Consider the following 21,251-nt stretch of genomic DNA (forward strand, 5'->3'; position numbering starts at 1 on the left):
GTCGCTATTTTCATTTTTAAACACTTGCAGTCTGTATAAGGCATAAACACAACTTCATTCTTTATAAGTCTCTCCAACAGTGTAGCATTAGCCCGTTAGCCACGGAGCACAGCCTCAAACTCATTCAGAATCAAATGTAAACATCCAAATAAATACTATACTCACATGATCCGACGCATGCATGCAGTATGCATGACGAACATCTTGTAAAGATCCATTTGAGGGTTATATTAGCTGTGTGAACTTTGTAAATACACTGTATTATAGTCGAGAGCTTTGGGGGGGGCAGGGAGCACGCGATTTAAAGGGGGCCGCAGCCTGAATCGGTGCATAGTTAATGATGCCCCAAAATAGGCAGTTAAAAAATTAATAAAAAAAAATCTATGGGGTATTTTGAGCTGAAACTTCACAGACACATTCAGGGGACACCTTAGACTTATATTACATCTTGTAAAAACTGGTTCTAGGGCACCTTTAAACTGCTTTACTAAAATTACAGTTTTTAAAAGAAAAGTATTAAATTTTTTTTTATCTTGGCCCCTATTTCCAACAATGGGAGAATAGTTTTTTTTTTTTTTTCTTTTTTTCTCTTTAATTTATCAGGGTAACATCATGAAATTGTCAGAAATTTAGCAAAATTTTTGAAAATTTAATAAGAGAGAATCAGCTGACCATGCACCCTTTGATCAACCACCACCTGCAATGACCTTTACACACAGGAAGTAGTTCAAATACAATTCCCCTTTTCTTAAATGGGCAGGATTCATTACTGCAACAGTAACACCACAGATATGAAGTTGGGGGACACAAATCTTTCATAAAATATAACAAAATGTTTATTATTTTTAAACAATTTAATTAAATTGTACTTGTTAAATTAAATCTAAATCACAATTTATTTATTTTGTGGGAACATCCCATGCAGATTTTTTTACACTTGTATTCTCTCAAACTCTATTAATTATGCATTTTATTTAAAAAAAAAAAAAAAAACTTTTAACAGTGCACAAATTTTCACCATACAGAATATAAATATGCAAACATTTTATGATTTATTGGTTTCTAAAATGTATTTTAACTGTTGCAAATTAGGGTAACACCACTGAAATTGAAGAATAACCCTGTCAATATGCACTTCCCCAATACACAAGCGCTGGTCTATCTGTGCAAACCCAGGACTGTTACCCAGGTACAGGCCATGGCTCGGTTAACTAGAATTCAACTGAAGGTAGAAAAGAGTGAATAACACAACAATCTCATGACCTTACTGCCTGAAAGAGTCATCTCTTCTGTGCAGATAGATAGTGGGATAACATCTACTGATCGCCCACAGGTGTCCCAGTTGGAACAAGATTTGGAGAAGGAGCGCACTGCCTTGTCTCATGCTCTGAGGAGAAGGGAGAGAGAGGTGGAGGAGGCCACCCAGGAAGTGCAGAAGAAGGAGAGACAGGCTGCAGAGCTCTCCGGCTCCATAACGTGAGACCACCTGCCAATTCAGTTCTTTAATTTACCTTTTCTTTTTTTTTTTTTTTTCTTTTTTTTTGAGGGAATGTTTCTTTACCATTCACTTTTGTATAATAATTAGACAATATTTTGCTGATTGTGTTTTTGTGCTGGTACTTTGGCTGATTTAGGCCTGTCATGCGCAGCTGACTCTGGAAGATTTTCATATTCACAGGCTGCAGTCCTGAATTGGTTTCCAGGGGTATTTTTACCTTTTATACATGTAGTTTTATACATGTGCATTATCCTTTGTCAAATTCTTAAATGTAATCAAGAAATTTCGTTAGACCAATAAGACACTATAGGCTGTTACCAATAAAATGAAATCAGTATCAACACAATCCATTTTTGCACTGCAGAAGTGGCAGAGAAGCTTCATCTGAAGTGCCATTTAGATATATTTGCAGACTGTTTAATGCTCACAGATGGCATGAATTAATTTACACTGCAATTACTATTGCATAAATAATGCTGTGAGATTAAAATTAATATTGAAAGATAAAAAAATATATATATTATGTTTCTGAAATGTAATAAATGCTAGAGGGTGGTGCAAGTCACTGTTTTAATGAGTGAGGCAATGAATCAGTTCAGTAACGAAACACTGCTGTATTTACAACGGCTTTTGTTTGGAACTGTTTTTGGTGAAATAGAGCAAAAACAGACAAAATTGTGTCAAAAATGTCACTTAATATTAACTTCTACAGTTGAACAAACAAGACAGCATTAGTAACCATGCTGATATTAGGGAAAAACAGCACTCTAGCTCATGTGATATTGCTCAACTATATCATATGTTATAAATATAAAAGACAAACTCTCATATGAGGGCATTTTTTGGTCTCAATATCTTGAGTTTTAGGGGCATTTTAAAGTGATAGTTCACCCAAAAATGAAAATGTGATGTTTATCTGCTTACCCCCAGGGCATCCAAGATGTAGGTGACTTTGTTTTTTTCAGTAGAACAGAAATTATGATTTTTAACTCCAACTGTTGATGTCTGTCAGTCTTATAATGCGAGTGAATGGTCACACAGTTTATAAGAGTCAATAAACATGCATAGACAAATCCAAATTAAACCCTGCGGCTCGTGACGGCACATTGATGTCCTAAGACACGAAACGATCGGTTTGTGTGAGAAAAAACGAACAGTATTTATAGAGCGCAATCAGACATCACCAAGCGAATGCTGAACGCGGTTGGACATAGTGGTGAATTAGAGGTAAAAAATGATATAAATACTGTTCGTTTTCTCACATAAACCGATCGTTTCGTGTCTTAGGACATCAGTGTGCCGTCACGAGCCGCAGGGTTTAATTTGGATTTGTCTGTGCATGTTTATTGACTCTTATAGATTGTGTGACCATTGACTCGCATTATAAGACTGACAGACGGCAGCGGTTGCAGTTAAAAATCATCATTTGTGTTCTACTGAAGAAACAAAGTCACCTACATCTTGGATGCGCTGGGGGTAAGCAGATAAACATCAAATTTACATTTTTGGGTGAACTATCCCTTTAACTGCATTCTAATAAGCTACCCCATGCAGTAGTACCTAGGGATGCAAAGGGGCAGAAAATTTCTGGTAGAATTTCCAGAAACTTTCCAAAATTTCCCGTAAGTTTCCCAGAAAAATTTCCCGTAAATTTCCCAGAAATTTCCCCCCTTTTGCATCCTTGGTGGTACCTACACATATGTCAGATGTGCACATCAATTAAATACCAATTACGATATAACTATTAATTGTTCAGCCCTGTTTATATCCTGTAAAATTGGATATAGATAACACCCAAGAAAACTTCAATTTACCTTAATTATAACACTGAACAAAATTCAATGTCATGATAACTTTGTAAACTTTATCCAATCCAGCGGCACATACTTCCTTAGAAATGCTGATAGTTAAAGATAGAGTGATAAAATCCTGTTGCAGGCATGTCTTCTGAGAATACATCCAGAGACATTCTTTTTCTAGGCACCAGAGAAGTTGGACATGTGTCTTGTCCTGAGGGTGTCTCTTGAGATGATCTTATGACTGTCCTTAAAGAGCCTTTGTGTCCGTAGCCACTCCTGCTGCACTCCTCCTCTATATATACTGCTAACTGTAAATTATTTTCACTGAGGGAAAGCCCTTCACATATTGACTGTACACGTAAGAGCCAAAACTTGACCACTGAGATTTGCATTGCTTGATTTTCATTGATTGAGATTTGCATTGCTTGATTAAGGTCAGTTTTGTCCAGACAGCTTTTGGACCATGGTAAAAGCACTGAGGAAAAGACAGTAATATTAAGCTGTGTGTGTTTTTCAGGCAGCTGAGTTCAGAGATGAGCAAGTGCCGAGTGGAGCTGTCAGACATGGAGCTGGAGCTGTTGCGTCTGAGGAGAGACAGCAACACGAAAGCCTCTCAGCTCAATCATATGGAAGAGACGCTCAAGGAGACCAAAGGCCTGCTGGATAAGAAGAGCGAAATGGGTATGCAGCTTCAATGAGCAACAACAAATAATGGGCATAAACTTTTATGCTTGAGTTGGGTATGCTGGGAAAGTGATTGGTCACTGTTGTACAGTCCACATATTTGGCTTACAAGAATTGTCAACAGACCCTCAACAGACACCTGGATTTTTGAAGACCTCATTTTTAGAAATGCTCACCCAAAGTTTGCTGGTTTGAACCCCACAAGGGGGCATCCATAAATCTATTGTATTCTGTTCTGTTTTATTCTATTCTATATAACTCTAAGGAAGATGGCAAGAATAATAGTTGAATAATAGTCTTATGTTTTTCTTGCCTATGTGTCCCAGTTATGGACCTTGAAGAGAAGCTCCACCGCAGTGAGATGGACAGGAGGAACTCACTGCAGCGGGCGCAGTTGCTGGAAGGACAGTTGCAGGAGGTACGTGGAGAGCTGTCAGACACCCTGGGCCATCTGGAGGAGCTGAGAGACGTGCTGCAGCGGACACAGCTGACGTCAGACCAGCGGCAAGCGGCTATCGATAAACTGGCTGCTGAGCTCAGGTGAGCTGCTCCACCTCTTCGCTCTGACCGCTGGGAAATCACAGCAGTCTGTCCATCACTGGATACAGAGCGCCTCTGAAATAGATTATGATGGATCTCTAAAGGCCTCAAAACAAATGTTTTTATTTTAATCACCTTCATACCACTTTGTGCATAACATTTATATATGGGATGCACAAAAGGACAAATATTACGTGTATTTTACAAATATTACGTAAGATTATAAATATTACATTTGTAAATACTGTACCTGCTTCTGGTTCCATCTGGTTTTGGTGGTTTTGATGGACATTAATGATGGATCTGATCTGCAGAGACATATGAATTCATTCCAGTTTTCTATTATTTCCTAAACCCAATTTCCAACACTTCATAAATATGTTTATATGTATAAATCTAGTATATCCACTTTGAATATGAAAATACAAACCACATTATGCTGCTCTGTTATATTAATTGTCTACATCTGTTATTTTAATTGTAAATATTAGCATTGTTATAATTTACTTTCATTGATTTGTTTATAGTAATCAGTGTTATTTATGTATTATAATGTGGTATATAATTAATGTGAAACTGTGAAACATCATTTATTGGTTTAGATTGTTTCACTAGCTTTTTTTTTAACCTTTGTAAATTTAAAAAAAACATGAATCTTTGTACAATGAGATTGGAACAAGTTTTATATACATTTCCATTCAAAATTTTGTGGTCATTGAGATGTATTTTATGTTATTATTTTTTTATATATTATTTTATTTGAATTTTATTTAATTTTATTATTTTTATTTTATTTAAGAATCCTAAAAAAAATCATACATTAGAATGATTTCTGAAGGATCATGTGACACTGAAGACTGGAGTAATGATGCTGAAAATTCAGCTTTACATCACAGGAAAAAATAACATTTAAAAATAGAAAACTTTTATAGAAGATATAGAAGAATATTTCACAAAGTAAATGCAGCCTCGTCATGTGTATAACATAAAATACATCTTCAGTGTCAGCTAAATTTTTGCTCATTGTTTTTTGTTTTGTTTGTTTTGGTCATGATTGCGTATGTTTGTAATAACCAGAAGAAGAAAACTCAAGCACTTGTTCCATTATTCAGAATGATAACAGTTTTAGAATGATCACTGATAAGGTTTTCCATCCATTCGTGATCATATCAAACACACACATTCACAACTCGACCCCACCCCGAAAATATTCAGTCAAGCCATAGAAGTAAAAAGAGTAGTGACTGTGAATGTCATCATGAAAATTAATGTTGTTATAAGGCACCACATTTACCTGACCTTCACCTCATCTGCTTAGACAAAATCTACAAAAATCAAATGGTTTCATTTATATAACTTTATACATAACAAGCACAGAAAGTAACTCGCACCATATATGATTCTGTACGTTCATGTATTTTTTTGTCATATGTTTGTGAACAATATTGTGTTGTGTTTCCCATGTTACACACTGGACTGAAAACAGAGCTAAGCATGTACTCAGTCACGTCGCATATGCTCTTTACATAGCAGTGGTTTGTGGTGTCTGTGACTGTTGGTTTGTTAAAGGTTGCAAAATACATCGTTTTTTTTTTTTGTACCTAATAATACAAATTCAAGACATGTTGCACATCCATACTTTTACAAATGTGACATAACTGGCCACAATTTAAAAGTGGAGAGTGATTTCTGCACCAAAAGCAACTGATAAAATGACCGTTTACAAACAGATTTGTCAGACAGTCTCCTCAACAGCCATTAGTCAAATGAACCTGTCAGGCCAGACATGATGCTGAAACAGATACTTGCATATTTATAGTTATAGACTTTGCATATGGGATAAGAAAAAGTATTTTAACGTAGAAAATTTGCATTTATCACCTTCTAACTTTGTTCTAATCACATTGCAAAAAATAAATAATCAGTTTCTCCATCATTGGATGTGTTTCCAGAGAGAGTCAGAGGGAACTGGAGGAGAGGAACCATGAGGTGCTGGATCTGGACACTGCACTGAAAGAGAGACAGGGGGAGCTACAGCAGAGAGCACAGCTGGTACTACACACAAACATAAGCAAATTCTCCCTTACAGCCATGTCTCTACTTTACTAAAACACTGTGTTCTCTCTTGAGTTGGGGCAGCTGGATGTGGCCATTAAGGAGCACAAGCTGGAGATGGAGAAGAAGGTGGAGTATTTACAGGAAGCTCTGGAGAAGAGCCAGAATGAGTTAAAGGAAAAAGACCAGCAGGTGAGTCATTGAAAGTGACCACTGATTTATTGATGGACAAAGATGAACTGATGAGATCTCGCTGTTCTCTGGACAGATGCAGTTCCTGACAGAGAGGATGGAGATGCTGAAATCACAGCTGCAGGTTAAGGAGGACCTTGAGAGGGTATGGCACATGCTTGATGCGAACTATAGAGAAGAGAGAGTAGAATTATTTTACCCTGTTTTTAACCAGGGAAAGTGCTAAATCACAAATCCTGTCCGAGTCATTTTACATCCCACATCTTAAAAACAATGAGGATTATTTTAGGATGATTAATCATTGAATTTGGTTTTCATGACAAATAAGCACCTCTATCCCTAATTTTCATTACTATAATGGAAAAATCATGAGAAAATGATCAAATTTTTAAAAAATAGTGATATATTATTTAAATTATATAATATGTAGTGTGCTGCCATTAATTTATGCTTATTTAAATAAATCTTGCTACTTCTGTAATATTTATTGCGTTAATGATAATAATTCTGGGGGACAATATGCTTAATTGTCAATAAATTTATGTCATCATGTAAACAATCTTAATGGTCCTAAAATAGGCATTATTTCCTTTTATGCAATATATTTTTTTATTTTATAATATTTTTTTTTATTTTTTTTTATGTATTTTTTGTTATTATAGAGTGAAATGTTTTTGTTCAGCTGTTTTATTTATTTATTTATTCAATCTTGAATGAAAATGAAAGGATATAGCAGTTGTTTTGTTTGTTTGTTTCTTTCACAAGGGCACAGCAGCAATTGTCCAATTTATTTTTTTTTAACCATATCATTATTTTAAAAAAAATATGAAAGATAACAGGGAAATCTAAGAACACAACTTACACATATTTTGTCTGTCTTCATATACTCCCCCCGCCCCCCTCCATCAGCATCCAAAAATTAAATTATAAAGGCTGAGAAGTTGTTATACAAAAGCTAAGACGTACAAACCCGATTCCAAAAAAAGTTGGGACACTGTACAAATTGTGAATAAAAAAGGAATGCAATAATTTACAAATCTCATAAACTTATATTTTATTCACAATAGAATATAGATAACATATCAAATGTTGAAAATGAGATATTTTGAAATGTCATGCCAAATATTGGCTCATTTTGGATTTCATGTAAGCTACACATTCCAAAAAAGTTGGGACAGGTAGCAATAAGAGGCCGGAAAAGTTAAATGTACATATAAGGAACAGCTGGAGGACCAATTTGCAACTTATTAGGTCAATTGGCAACATGATTGGGTATAAAAAGAGCCTCTCAGAATGGCAGTGTCTCTCAGAAGTCAAGATGGGCAGAGGATCACCAATTCCCCCAATGCTGCGGCCAAAAATAGTGGAGCAATATCAGAAAGGAGTTTCTCAGAGAAAAATTGCAAAGAGTTTGAAATTATCATCATCTACAGTGCATAATATCATCCAAAGATTCAGAGAATCTGGAACAATCTCTGTGCGTAAGGGTCAAGGCCGGAAAACCATACTGGGTGCCCATGATCTTCGGGCCCTTAGACGGCACTGCATCACATACAGGAATGCTACTGTAATGGAAATCACAACATGGGCTCAGGAATACTTCCAGAAAACATTGTCGGTGAACACAATCCACCGTGCCATTCGCCGTTGCCAGCTAAAACTCTATAGGTCAAAAAAGAAGCCATATCTAAACATGATCCAGAAGCGCAGGTGTTTTCTCTGGGCCAAGGCTCATTTAAAATGGACTGTGGCAAAGTGGAAAACTGTTCTGTGTCAGACGAATCAAAATTTCTTTTTGGAAAACTGGGACACCATGTCATCTGGACTAAAGAGGACAAGGGCAACCCAAGTTGTTATCAGCGCTCAGTTCAGAAGCCTGCATCTCTGATGGTATGGGGTTGCATGAGTGCGTGTGGCATGGGCAGCTTACACATCTGGAAAGGCACCATCAATGCTGAAAGGTATATCCAAGTTCTAGAACAACATATGCTCCCATCCAGACGTCGTCTCTTTCAGGGAAGACCTTGCATTTTCCAACATGACAATGCCAGACCACATACTGCATCAATTACAACATCATGGCTGCGTAGAAGAAGGATCCGGGTACTGAAATGGCCAGCCTGCAGTCCAGATCTTTCCCCCATAGAAAACATTTGGCGCATCATAAAAAGGAAGATGCGACAAAGAAGACCTAAGACAGTTGAGCAACTAGAAGCCTGTATTAGACAAGAATGGGACAACATTCCTATTCCTAAACTTGAGCAACTTGTCTCCTCAGTCCCCAGATGTTTGCAGACTGTTATAAAAAGAAGAGGGGATGCCACACAGTGGTAAACATGGCCTTGTCCCAACTTTTTTGAGAAGAGTTGATGCCATGAAATTTAAAATCAACTTATTTTTCCCTTAAAATTATACATTTTCTCAGTTTAAACATTTGATATGTCATCTATGTTGTATTCTGAATAAAATATTGAAATGTGAAACTTCCACATCATTGCATTCTGTTTTTATTCACAATTTGTCCAGTGTCCCAACTTTTTTGGAATCGGGTTTGTACATATTTACATATTTTCCAATATAAAAGCCAGGGCTCTGAACTGGTTCAAGGAAACTAATGAAATTTTAACAGGAAACGTGAATAATGAAACGTTAAACATGCAGAAGTAATATTGTTACAACATTAAACTCTTGCTATACAGAAATTAAACAATACTAAATAGGTTGTGTAATTCTGATCTTGTTAGAGTTGTGTAACGTTAGAGTTTATTCATCATGTTTTATCATGGGTACAATGTCATTCTGACAAACAATTATTTCTTCAATCCTAGATCTAATAAAAAATATTTTTCTGAAAGTAATCTGATGTAGGTGTTAACTATATGATCTAAAGAGCACTAAAAGGTTAATGAGTAAGACTTACAAGTCTAAACTCTGTATAATTTGTATTGTGTGTGGCAGGGTGCTCTGGATCATGGCCAGCAGCTGCGTGTGTATCGTGAGCAGCTCCAGAAGACGGTGCAGGAGTTACAGGGGGCACAGACACGATGTGACTCTCTGAACAGACAGATAGATGAAGTCACTCAGCAAGCACGTCACAAGGTGAAACATCTGCAGCTTTAAATTCATTTCAAGTTTGTTTCAATTCAAAAGTGACCATTAGGGTTTTCCAAGTGAGTGGAACTGTCATTTTGACAGAGTCAGGACAATTTGTAAACCTGTCACCTGTCATGTGATGTGACGTTTAGCCAAATATGGTGTCCCATACTCAGAATTTGTGCTCTGCATTTCACCCATCCACCCAGTGCACACACAGCATTGAGTAGTGAACACACACACACAGTGTTCACACATCCGTAACAGTGGGCAGCCATTTTTTTGCTGTGGCACCTGGAGAGTGATTGAGGATTAGGTGTCTTGCTCAAGGGCGCCTCAGTTGAGAGTGGAAGATAGCGCTGTTCATTCACTCCCTCCAACCTACATTTCCTGCCAGTACTGAGACTCGAACCTGCGATCTTCAGGTTACAAGTCCGACTCTCTAACCATTAGGCCACAACTGCCACATTGATGGAATGACAGCGCAATAGGAACATGGCTGAGTATGGTGTAACATCACAATCTGTGGCTTGGTGACACATCAGTCTGAAAAAGTACATTGTTTAGATGAGCAGATCAGAAAAGTGAAAGTTCTTCTAAGATTCTTGAGTTCTCTCAGGGCCTGGTGGTTTTTAACCTGCTTGTTGTTGTTTTGTTTTGTTTTTGTAGGAGAGTGAAGTTCATCAGCTGCGAGAGGAGATATCAGTGATAGAGAAGCGCTCTACACAGGCTGAGGTCAGACTCCAGGCCACCATTACTGCCCTGCAGCATGAGCTTGAGCAGCAGAGAGAAGAGCATCACAAAGAGGTTCAGAGAAACAGAAAGTTTGTCTTCATTCTCATAGGACAGTTGAGCTAGTTTGCTGTGCTTGACCCTCTCTCTTTGCCTCACAGCTTTCAGATCTACAGCAGACTCGTGGGCAGCTGCTGAAGGTGTCGGATCAGATCTCCAGCAGTTTGCGAAACTCTCAAGAGCAGCTGAGCCAGCGGCTGCAACAGGCCCGAGAACAGCTGGAGGAGGCCAGATCTACCTCTGGCCGCCTACACGCCGAGCTTCACAACAAAGAACAGCTCCTGCAGAGTGCTAATGAGAACCTACTTATCAAGGTACATGAGTCATTGCATGGTGTTTACAAAATCTCTGCCTACAGCAATTTCATATTGCATGCAAATTAAATATCCATCCATTCTCCGAGCCGTGTAGGATGCTAAAGCCTATCCCAGCATCACAGGCTGATGGCAGGGAAACAAACTGGATTGATGGCCTGTCTCAAATCAATCATTTTACCTGAAAATACAGTTCATTTCAGTAGTTACAGTATGAGGAAAGTGTATGTACAAGCAGCACTAGGGCTGCACCATCGAATTGCAAAAGTTTGAAAATGAAAGTAGGCCGAAAATTTAATTTCAGGATGCCAAAAACTGAAATGTTAATAATGAATTAATAATCAATTAATGAATTAAACGTATTTAATAATCAACACTCAAATAGCTAAAACTGAGTTGTACAAACATTTAAATTATACATAAGGACGTTTTTATATTAACTATCAACAACAGAATTGTTTGTTGGTGAAATCATTTAAACGACAATAAACAGTAATAAATCAAACAAAACAAAGAATGTATAGCCCTTGTTCTACTGTTTATCCCCCCCCCCTTTTTTACATTTTATATAGAGTGGTTGAACTATGACGTCACTTTGCAGGCCAATCGGGAGTTAGCATCACATTGGTTCACTTGACAAAAACCCAAGAGGATTTTCATATAGGCTTTTGGATTATCGCAAAAAATAAGTTTTGTGATCAGCAGAAGTTTATGATGCTTACACGTTTTGTCCATTAAGATAATTTTCACAGATGAACACATGAATTTTGAAGCCAAAATGCAGTCACCAGAAACAAAAAGCTAAAGGTAGGCTATAAGTGAACTACACCATGGCCTTATTTCAGCCATTTAATCAAAAACCCATTCAAAAAACCCATTGACTTTGGGACAATGCAACCGGAAGTGTCAAACTTGCTACCAGAATTTGGCCTACAAAAATGCATCGTAGTTCCAGCACTCTATTAATGTAAAACATTTTCAAAAACCATTAATAATAAAAAAGAAGAAGAAGGAAAAAAAACAGCTAGGCATCCAACCTGGTTTTGGAACAGAGTTCTTGTCATTACCTGTGCTGTGTTTTCTTAGGAGTCCGAGATCACCCGTCTTCAGGCTAAGCTCTCCAGCTTCGAAAGGGCCACAGAACTACACAATATCACACTTCGTCACAAACCCAGCACTCCTCCCCCTCTCTCTCCTCCTCTCAAAGACTCTATTCTTCACGGCTCCCCGTCCCCCTCCCACAAAAACTCTTCAGCACGTTCCAGCCTCTCCTCCTGGCACAACACCTTCTCTGATGCCTCTCTAGAGCTTTCGAACAGTTTGAAAGCCAGTGTTCAGGCTGCACTGCTGCCGCCCCCCTCCCCAGACTGGCAGGGACTAAGCACCCACGAGGCCACTTCCACTACAGACATGTCCTTTAATCCACTCACGTACATGCTAGACCCAGAGGAACCTGAGGAACCGGACCTAGAGTCTCTGTCGGGTATGTTGAGGTTTGTTAACCAGACTCTGGCCCTTCAAGAGCAACACTCCCTCTGTGACACCAGCACCCACAATACAGGCAAGTAATATAACGCCATATAAGCATGTGGATTTTTTAATTTGTATTAACTCATACTTAAAGGGAGAATTCACCCAAAAATGAAAGTTCTGCTATCATTTCTTTATTCTGTGGAACATAGATGATGATGTTTATAAAAAAAAAAAAAAAAAAAAAATCATCAGTGTTGTTTTTCCAATATTTCATTGTATTTTTGATAAATGCAGTAAATACTTTTTTTTTTTTTTTTTTCAAAAAAAAATGTATTAATTATTTTTAATGGGTTACTTCTCCCAAAAATGAAAACTTTGTCATTACTCACCCTCATTTCGTTTCACACCCTTAAGACTTTCGTTCATCTTCAGAACACAAATGAAGATCTTTTTAATGAAATCTGAAAGCTTTCTATCCCTTAGACTGCTACGCAACTAAAAATTTGAAAGTTTTTAAAAGTTCATAAAGTGATTGTAAAATGAATCCATATGTATTGTTTAGTCCAAAATTTTCTGAAGAGAAACGAATGCTTTATATGATGAACAGATTGAATTTAGGTTTCTATTCACATAACAACAGTTTTGGTAAACCAACAGAAGCTCAAGCATGGTTGCATGACGCATGCAAGAACTAATGAGGTTCATTCTTGTGTGTTATGCAGCATGTTTGAGCTTCAGGAAGAGGTTTGTATTCGCACGTCAAGCAGGTTTGGTTTCACTTCCACAGTATTTTTTTCCCCATGCCATCTAAGGCAATGGGGTCTATCAACTATTTAGTTACTTATATTCTTCAAAATATCTTCTTTAGTGTTCAGCAGAAGAGAGAAATTTAGACAGGTTTGGAACAACTTGAGAGTGAGTAAAAGATGACACAATTTTCATTTTTGCAAGATGTTGCATTATATACAATTTCTGCTTATAATCCCAAATATATGTTCATATTTAATATTTCCAACATACAAAAATGTTGTGTTATGTCAGTTACCTGTGCAATAGGCACACCCATATTAACGACTGCTATATTTCGCTTATCTGCTGCAATAACCATAAACATTTGTCCATGTCCACAGTGACAATTAATTCACAATAAATTCACAGACATTAAACTAATATTGTCCGAATAGACCATTTGGGAGCAGACGTCACAGTTAAAGGGTTAGTTCACCCAAAAATGAAAATCCTGTCATTTATTACTCACCCTCATGCCGTTCCACACCAGTAAGACCTTCGTTAATCTTCAGAACACAAATTAAGATATTTTAGTTGAAATCCGATAGCTCCGTGAGGCCTCCATAGGGAGCAATGGACACTTCCTCTCTCAAGATCCATAAAGGTACTAAAAACATATTTAAATCGGTTCATGTGAGTACAGTGGTTCAATATTAATATTATAAAGCGACGAGAATATTTTTGGAGTGCCAAAAAAACAAAATAACGACTTATTTAGTGATGACCGATTTCAAAACACTGCTTCATGAAGCATCGGAGCACAAATGAATCAGTGTGTCGAATCATGATTCAGATCGCGTGTCAAACTGCCAACGGCTGAAATCACGTGACTCTGGCGCTCCGAACAGCAGATTCGACACACTGATTCATTATGCTCCGATGCTTCCTGAAGCAGTGTTTTGAAATGGGCCATCACTAAATAAGTCGTTATTTTGTTTTTTTGGCGCACCAAAAATATTCTCGTCGCTTTATAATATTAATATTGAGCCACTGTACTCACATGAACTGATTTAAATATGTTTTTAGTACCTTTATGGATCTTGAGAGAGGAAGTGTCATTGCCTCACGGAGCCATCGGATTTCAACTAAAATATCTTAATTTGTGTTCTGAAGATTAACAAAGGTCTTACGGGTGTGGAACAGCATGAGGGTGAGTAATAAATGACAGAATTTTCATTTTTGGATGAACTAACCCTTTAAGTCACTTACAGCTGCATGTGCATTGTGGTGGCAGAAGAACAATGGTAACAAGTGAAGGAAAACGTGCAAAATCTGTTGTGCCTTTGGATGGCAGAATCGGAATCGGAAAAAGATAGTCTTCATTTTTATAGAATACCGTCAAGATGCCCTTTGAAGCCAAACGCAGACATTTATGGTTGCAAGCCACAGACTGTACTCATGAAATCTGCGATGATTAGTCTACAATTAAGGGTGCGTTCACACTTGTAGTTCGGTTTGTTTGGTCCAGACCAAATAAGAAAAGAAAAAACATTTACTCCTGGTCTGATTAGCATTCAGATTGGCAGTTTTATCACCAAACCAAAAGATCCCAAACCTAAAGGCATAGGGACACGTTCACAACCTGATTGGTCGGATGTTATGACGTATTGCCTATTTTGAGCTTATAAAATGTGTAAAGGAGTCAAAACAGTGACTGGAATCCATCTGTCACACACACACAAGGGATCTGCTGCGTAGAGACGCACATCTGATGCCTGTGATGAGTAGTCGCGACTATAACGACAAAAAACGATATGCATGAAGATTCTGTCCTTTTTTAGAGTCTCGTCTTCCTGTTTTTGGTTCGTTTACATGTCTTTGGTCCATGTTGCGTTCATATATCATTCGAACCGCACCAGAGTTCGTTTGGAAGCGGACCGAGACCCATCTTTTCAGCTGTCTCGGTCTGCTTGTTTGGTGCGCACCAGGGTTCGAATGGCAGCGTTCACACGTTCAAGTGAACCACACTAACGGAGCAATCGCACCGGGGTTCGTTTTAATCGAACCAAACATGACAAGTGTGAACACACCCTAATGCATGAATTTGATGTAGACAATAGGTCTACATAATATGCACATATGCAGTTCATAGGGGACTTAATGTATTAGCCCTACAGTTACAACATGAAATAATATTCAGACTTTACATAGATAATATTTAAACATCTAACATTTTTATCTCGCAGTTCTGAGGGGAATAATGTCAGAGTTGCGGAATATAAACTAGCAATTCTGAGGAAAAAAGACATTTCTTATTTTTATTAGAATTGTGTGATATAAACTCGGAATTGTGAGACAAAAATCTGAATTGTGAGATGTAAACTCTCTGGCTTGCATAGACTGCTACTGCAGAACTGTCATTTTCTGCCACCAGGTAGGCTCCGCCCACAAAAAACATCATTGCTGTTTGCAAACACCCAAATGGTTTCTATAAGTCATGACTTTTCACTTTAAACCTAACTTTGACTAGATGTAAGATACATCTGGGCATACATCCAGCTGCAACTGGCCAGAGACCACGCACAACACCCTTGCATATTTATTTCACATTTTTTCACAAAAATCGTTTACTTTTCCTACAGGAACGTAATGAGGTGCCAGCTATACTGCGTGTGTCCTTACAGGAGAACAGACCAACAATTCATCGTCCTGAACTCTTTACAGAATAACTGCATAAACATCCAAAACATGCAGATTCGTTCATTTTGCCCTGAGATACTAAATGTTTTTTCTGTATGAAGCTTATGTTGCATTAACCTCAGTTCAGATGTGGATCTCTTGTTCAGCTAGAGCTCATGATCACGCCTGTCCCAGCTCTGTACTTGAAATGTTCTTTCTGTTGTGTTTTTGTATTTAGCTATATATTTTTAGTGTTGCAAAGTTTTAGATTTTATAATGCTATTTAATTTATAATATTTCTAATGTGAATGACTGACTTATAATAAATTTTTAGATATTCAGAAATGTCTCTTTGTTGTCATGCTTAAACTTCCAATCTTTTTAATCATCTTGTCTCAGTCTTAGACCACAGTATGTCAAGAGGAAGTGAGGCAGACTTTAAATGAGCTCAGCTGTATAACAACACGCAGCCCTTTAATAATACATCTGTGTGTGTATTTACATATGTGTGCATTCATGCATGCATTTACACAGGCCTATTGTTTAATAATACAATAACCAGTAAGTGTGTATTATCAGAGTGTTGGAGGTGGAGATGTATGTGTTGCTCAGATAAGGTTTGATAGGTCTTTTGTGTCTGTTCTGTTAACCAGCGAGCGGTCCAAGGGTTCAGGTGTGTAATTTTATCATCATTTTAGGAAGAACCTAAGAACTAGGTAAACAATAATGCTTGCAAATAAAATAGAACGTCCAAAGCTAAAACCAGATCTTCCCAGCAGATATTGTAAATATTAAATATGAAAAAGTATATAAGAGAACATTAGCAATGCATCGCTGCTTCTGTTGACTTTGGTTAGCATTGAAGAGGATGTGGTGAAAGACAGGTGATTTATAGTCGTGCGCTCACGCTAAGCTGTCATCAGAAAACCCCTCGTACGTTAGTTCATTTCTTTAACGTCATATTTAGTAATCTTACCTTTAAAGAACTTTGTAACATTTTATATGCCTATACAAGGTGGATCTATAAAAACAGACAGGACAGAGTCGGTTCCTCTGTCTGCATAAAACATTGATCTTGTTACGTGAGTTCTTTTGAGTTCTGTGGTCTTTAGGGCGGAAACCACGCATTCTTCCACTTCTTTTTAAACAGGGCATCTGGTTGTCTGGCACACGACTTGGGTTTGACGGTTCTTGAGAACTTGATGAAGTGCATGTAATTGTATTGAATGTGCACTTGTCTTGTGTACTTAAAATTTTAGAGGGCCATCTAAGTGTACCTAAGAGAGAGCACTTTTATCACTTAAATGCACTTTAAAAAAAAAAAGGTGCACTTTGTAATGTCAAATTAAAAGTTTTGGTTCCACTTTATTTTTAGGTGTCCTTGATACAGTGTAATTATACATTTAAGTACTGAGCAATATTAATAAACATGTCTTTGCTATGGGGTTAGGATTAGGAATAGGTTAGTTAGATGCATGTAATTACATAAGTACATGTAACAAGAACACTAAAATGGTGTTACCAATGTTTTACTTGAAATTTTAAATCATGTTTTAATAAACTTGCCATGTTTTATAGAAGTACAATCATTTTAATGTGTTGACTAACATACTGAAGCACATGTGAAGCATTTGATTATGATTCTAACAGTAGTGTTATTCAATATTACATTTAAAGTTAATGTATTTTAAATGTACTAAATTGCAACTTCATTAAATGTGCAATTACAAATATATTTAAATGCATGGCATACAAGTTCAAAAGAAAGTATATTTTAGTTCACCATAAATGCTTGTCAGTACATTCAACAATACACTTTAAAGTAGGGCTGGGCGATATATCGCATGCGATTGTCACGCGCATTTCGTCAGTAAAGCCGGTTCCCTGATTACCGCTAAATCGCCATCACCTGCTTTCAAATGAAGCGGCATTTAATAGACAGAGCCGTAGATCACCAACAAGCTACGCAATATCGCGCTCATTATCGAAGGCGATTCATCTGCGATATGAACGCGATATTGCGTAGCTTGTCAGTGAACTACGGCTCTGTCTATTAAATGCTGCTCCATTTGAAAGCAGGTGATGGCGATTTAGCGGTAATCAGGGAACCGGCTTTACTGACGAAATGCGCGTGACAATCTCATGCGATATATCGCCCAGCCCTACTTTAAAGACAACAGAAGTAATAATTATGAAATTGCATATAACGATGTACTTAAGTGGGTCATTTAATATAAATTTAAACTATAATATATTTTAATTTATCACAACATGCAGTGTCTGAAAAGTTCCATTTAGTACTTTTTTTTTTTTAAACTGTTGGGGTAACGCATTACAAGTAACTTGAGTTACGAAATCAGATTACTTTTGAGTAACTAGTAAAGTAATACATTACTTTTACATTCACAACAAAATATCTTACGTTTTTCAAACAATTAATGCAAGTTATTTTGTTTTCCTATTTATTGACTGACTTTGCATTTGTTTCAACCTGAGGCTTACTTATTTCTCATTCTGTGTGAAAAGGCCTTTACATTTTTTTTTTTATTAAAAAACAAGCAAGCCCAGTTGAGAAAAAGTAATGCCAAATAACATTACTTTTTATGAAAAAAAAAAAGTAACAATTAGTTACTTTTTTAGGGAGTAACACAATACTGTAATGCATTACTTTTAAAGGGGTCCTTGAATATGATTTCACTTTTTTAACTTCAGTTAGTGTGTAATGTTGCTGTTTGAGCGTAAAACAACATCTGCAAAGTTATGACGCTCAAAGTTCAAAGCAAAGATAGATATTTTCTTTTACATAAATCACTTTTTAAAGGTGCTAAATAGGATGTTTTGTTTTATAAATTTTTGCAATATTACTTGAAACTGTCTTTACTAACTGATAAAAGACTATTTATTAGGTGCACTGAAAGGAATAATATTAATATACATCATCTGTGCACGAGGTAGGGCTTTAAAAACATCAGCCAATCGCTGATGATCGCGTAAACGATTGGCCCTCTGGCTTGTCAATCACTGCCATGACGTTCCTTGTGAGAGACGAGCGCGGCTGCGCTCTCCAGTAACTTTCCACACTACAGGCGCCGCATGCAATGTTTTTGTCAGGAGACAGGAGTAACAACTGCAGATTATGAGTTACCTGCGGTGAGTCCGACATAATGAATCCACTAACACGATACAGCGAATGCCGGTGGTAAACACTCGTGTTCCAATACTCGTGCACGAGTTTTGGGAGGCGTTCCTTTGAAATGAGCTGTGAAGGAGGGTTGTTCTTGCGCATGCGCTCATTTCAAAAACTCAGTAACAGTCTTTGGATTCTCAGTCAACGAAAAAATCCTCTCTATCACCTTTAAGGACTACAACAAACAGTTGGTAGGGACTACAACGAGCTTCTTCCTGGGTGGGTGACATCACAAACCCCAAAATTTACATAAACCCTGCCCCCGAGAACATGCGACAAAGGGGGTGAGGTCATGTTGGGCTGCTTTAGAGAAGAGGAAGAGTTGTTGTAGTAGCGTGTTGTTACCATGTCATTTTACGCCGGACTGCTTCACAAACAAGGGTCAATGCAATGCTGAATTTGCACAAGATTAACATGTCGACACATGCTAGTCGATGAGTTGAATCAACTCAACAGCAACTACATACATTTATCCACTAACCATTCAGAAATGTCCAGTTGCATTCTAAAAGTTGTAACTTCTTCCCGATTCTCTCCATCAGTGTCCAAATCCAGTTTGAACAATGTAAGGCTGAACAGCGTTACATAATCGTCATTTTGGCTGCGTGAGATTCTCCAGCTTTGTTGTTGTCAAGCAACCGAAGCACGAGCTGTTAAAGCTCCACCCTCTTCTGGAAAGCAGGCCGAGAGCAGTGGATCATTTGCAATTAAGAGACACATACAGAAACTGTGTTTTTGCTCACACCCAAATAAACTTGACAAGCTATAATAAATGATCTGTGGGGTATTTTGAACTGAAACTTCACAGACACATTCGGGGACACCATGCAGAGACTTATTTTACATCTTGTGAAAAGAGGCATAATTGGTCCCCTTTAAAAGTAACACTGCTTTTAAAGTATATTATTTCCATAACAAGTCCTCTTTTTAAAAGCATGCTAACTTCTTCATAAGAATGTGTTTGGGGATGTGAGCCATAAATGATTAGACATATCTACTATACATCAGAAAAAGGATGTAGAAAAGTTTACTTTTCAAACAAAGCTTTGCTCTAAATGCTTTATCATCTTATACACTTCCTCCTAACTTTTCCTTTTTTCAAACAGACCTTACATTATGTAAAACAATTACAACATAATTTTTGATGGGCTCAAAAGCACATCTCCCACGTGAGCACGAACTGTTCTTAGTGAACCTTTGCAATAACCACCAAGCCACAGCTTGACTGTCTGATGGGTTTGCAGTTGCAGCAGCCAATGCCAGTGTTTCAGCTTCAATAACAGGCCCATCTTAGCTGCGGTCCTTGTCTTTGAAACCCCTTCTCTGCAGCATTTTGCTCTTGTTAACGTGACCTTCACAATGGAGAGGTCCCCGATGGCAGTCATGGCAACAGTTTCCATGAGACAGTAACAGTCTCTGGTGATTCCCTCTCTTTGTTTGACTCTTGACATTACCACAGCCCCTTTATCTTAAATGCACAATTTTGTCACCTACATGTACTTTTTTAAATTTTGGGCAAATGTCCACAGCACTTATTTTCATAGGCTGAGGAGTTACTGTGATCACACTACACTGGAGTTTAATCCCGGAAATCCATTGCTGTTCGCAGAGCTCTTTGACTCGCCATCTGTCTGTTGATTATTTAACTTGACAGTTCGGCTTTATCATAAGCTCTCCTTTAGCTCCGCTTGCAGACAGTTCATAATCATGGTTGTAGTCTGATAAATATTACTGAGAATTGTGTTACCAAGTTCTAAGCAAGTACAAAACTTGAAGTTCTCATTTTGTGTGTTTAACAGTGAGGCTTGAGATTGTGTGAGACTGTCTCAACACCAAATTTTGCTTATTCCTGCCGTTTTTGTTTGCAAAAAACGAAATTAAGTTCCATTAAAAACAGTGGAACTGCAACTGAGGAGTTTTTCCTCAGAAAAATGAAGTCTGTCATATCTGTAATGTCTGTCAGAAATATGAGTCCGTAAATCAGATTTCTTTGAGTTGAAATCAATGAAATGTCTTGTTCAAAATCAGAAAACACATTAAAGTAGTATTACATCCCTCTGTAATGTAATTTCAGCTCTTTTCTGACTCCAGTTGATGCCATTTTAAATGGCCTTTCCTGTCTCTGGGTTAATTGCAAGCACATGTTTATGAGGGAGGTTTTAAGTTTCTGGACTCTTTACCGTTTCATTGATGTGGGCAACCCACAAAAGCAGCAT

The 21,251-nt window shown here is 37.5% G+C and overlaps 1 protein-coding gene across 1 annotated transcript in view; it reads left to right on the forward strand.

Annotated features, from left to right (window-relative positions):
- Window positions 1–16,193, forward strand: part of ccdc18 (coiled-coil domain containing 18) — a 33,623-nt gene extending 17,430 nt beyond the window's left edge. Inside the window, exons 18-28 of the mRNA XM_048163304.1 lie at window positions 1,334–1,476; window positions 3,815–3,978; window positions 4,308–4,521; window positions 6,474–6,573; window positions 6,652–6,768; window positions 6,845–6,913; window positions 9,727–9,867; window positions 10,531–10,668; window positions 10,755–10,967; window positions 12,054–12,528; window positions 15,812–16,193. Coding sequence (XP_048019261.1) covers window positions 1,334–1,476; window positions 3,815–3,978; window positions 4,308–4,521; window positions 6,474–6,573; window positions 6,652–6,768; window positions 6,845–6,913; window positions 9,727–9,867; window positions 10,531–10,668; window positions 10,755–10,967; window positions 12,054–12,528; window positions 15,812–15,819 — 1,782 coding nt within the window. The 3' untranslated portion in view covers window positions 15,820–16,193. The remainder of the gene's footprint in view (window positions 1–1,333; window positions 1,477–3,814; window positions 3,979–4,307; window positions 4,522–6,473; window positions 6,574–6,651; window positions 6,769–6,844; window positions 6,914–9,726; window positions 9,868–10,530; window positions 10,669–10,754; window positions 10,968–12,053; window positions 12,529–15,811) is intronic.
- The last annotated feature ends 5,058 nt before the right edge of the window (window positions 16,194–21,251 follow it).

This window comes from Megalobrama amblycephala, linkage group LG17 (genome assembly GCF_018812025.1).
Source record: "Megalobrama amblycephala isolate DHTTF-2021 linkage group LG17, ASM1881202v1, whole genome shotgun sequence".
NCBI classification, from domain to species: domain Eukaryota; kingdom Metazoa; phylum Chordata; class Actinopteri; order Cypriniformes; family Xenocyprididae; genus Megalobrama; species Megalobrama amblycephala.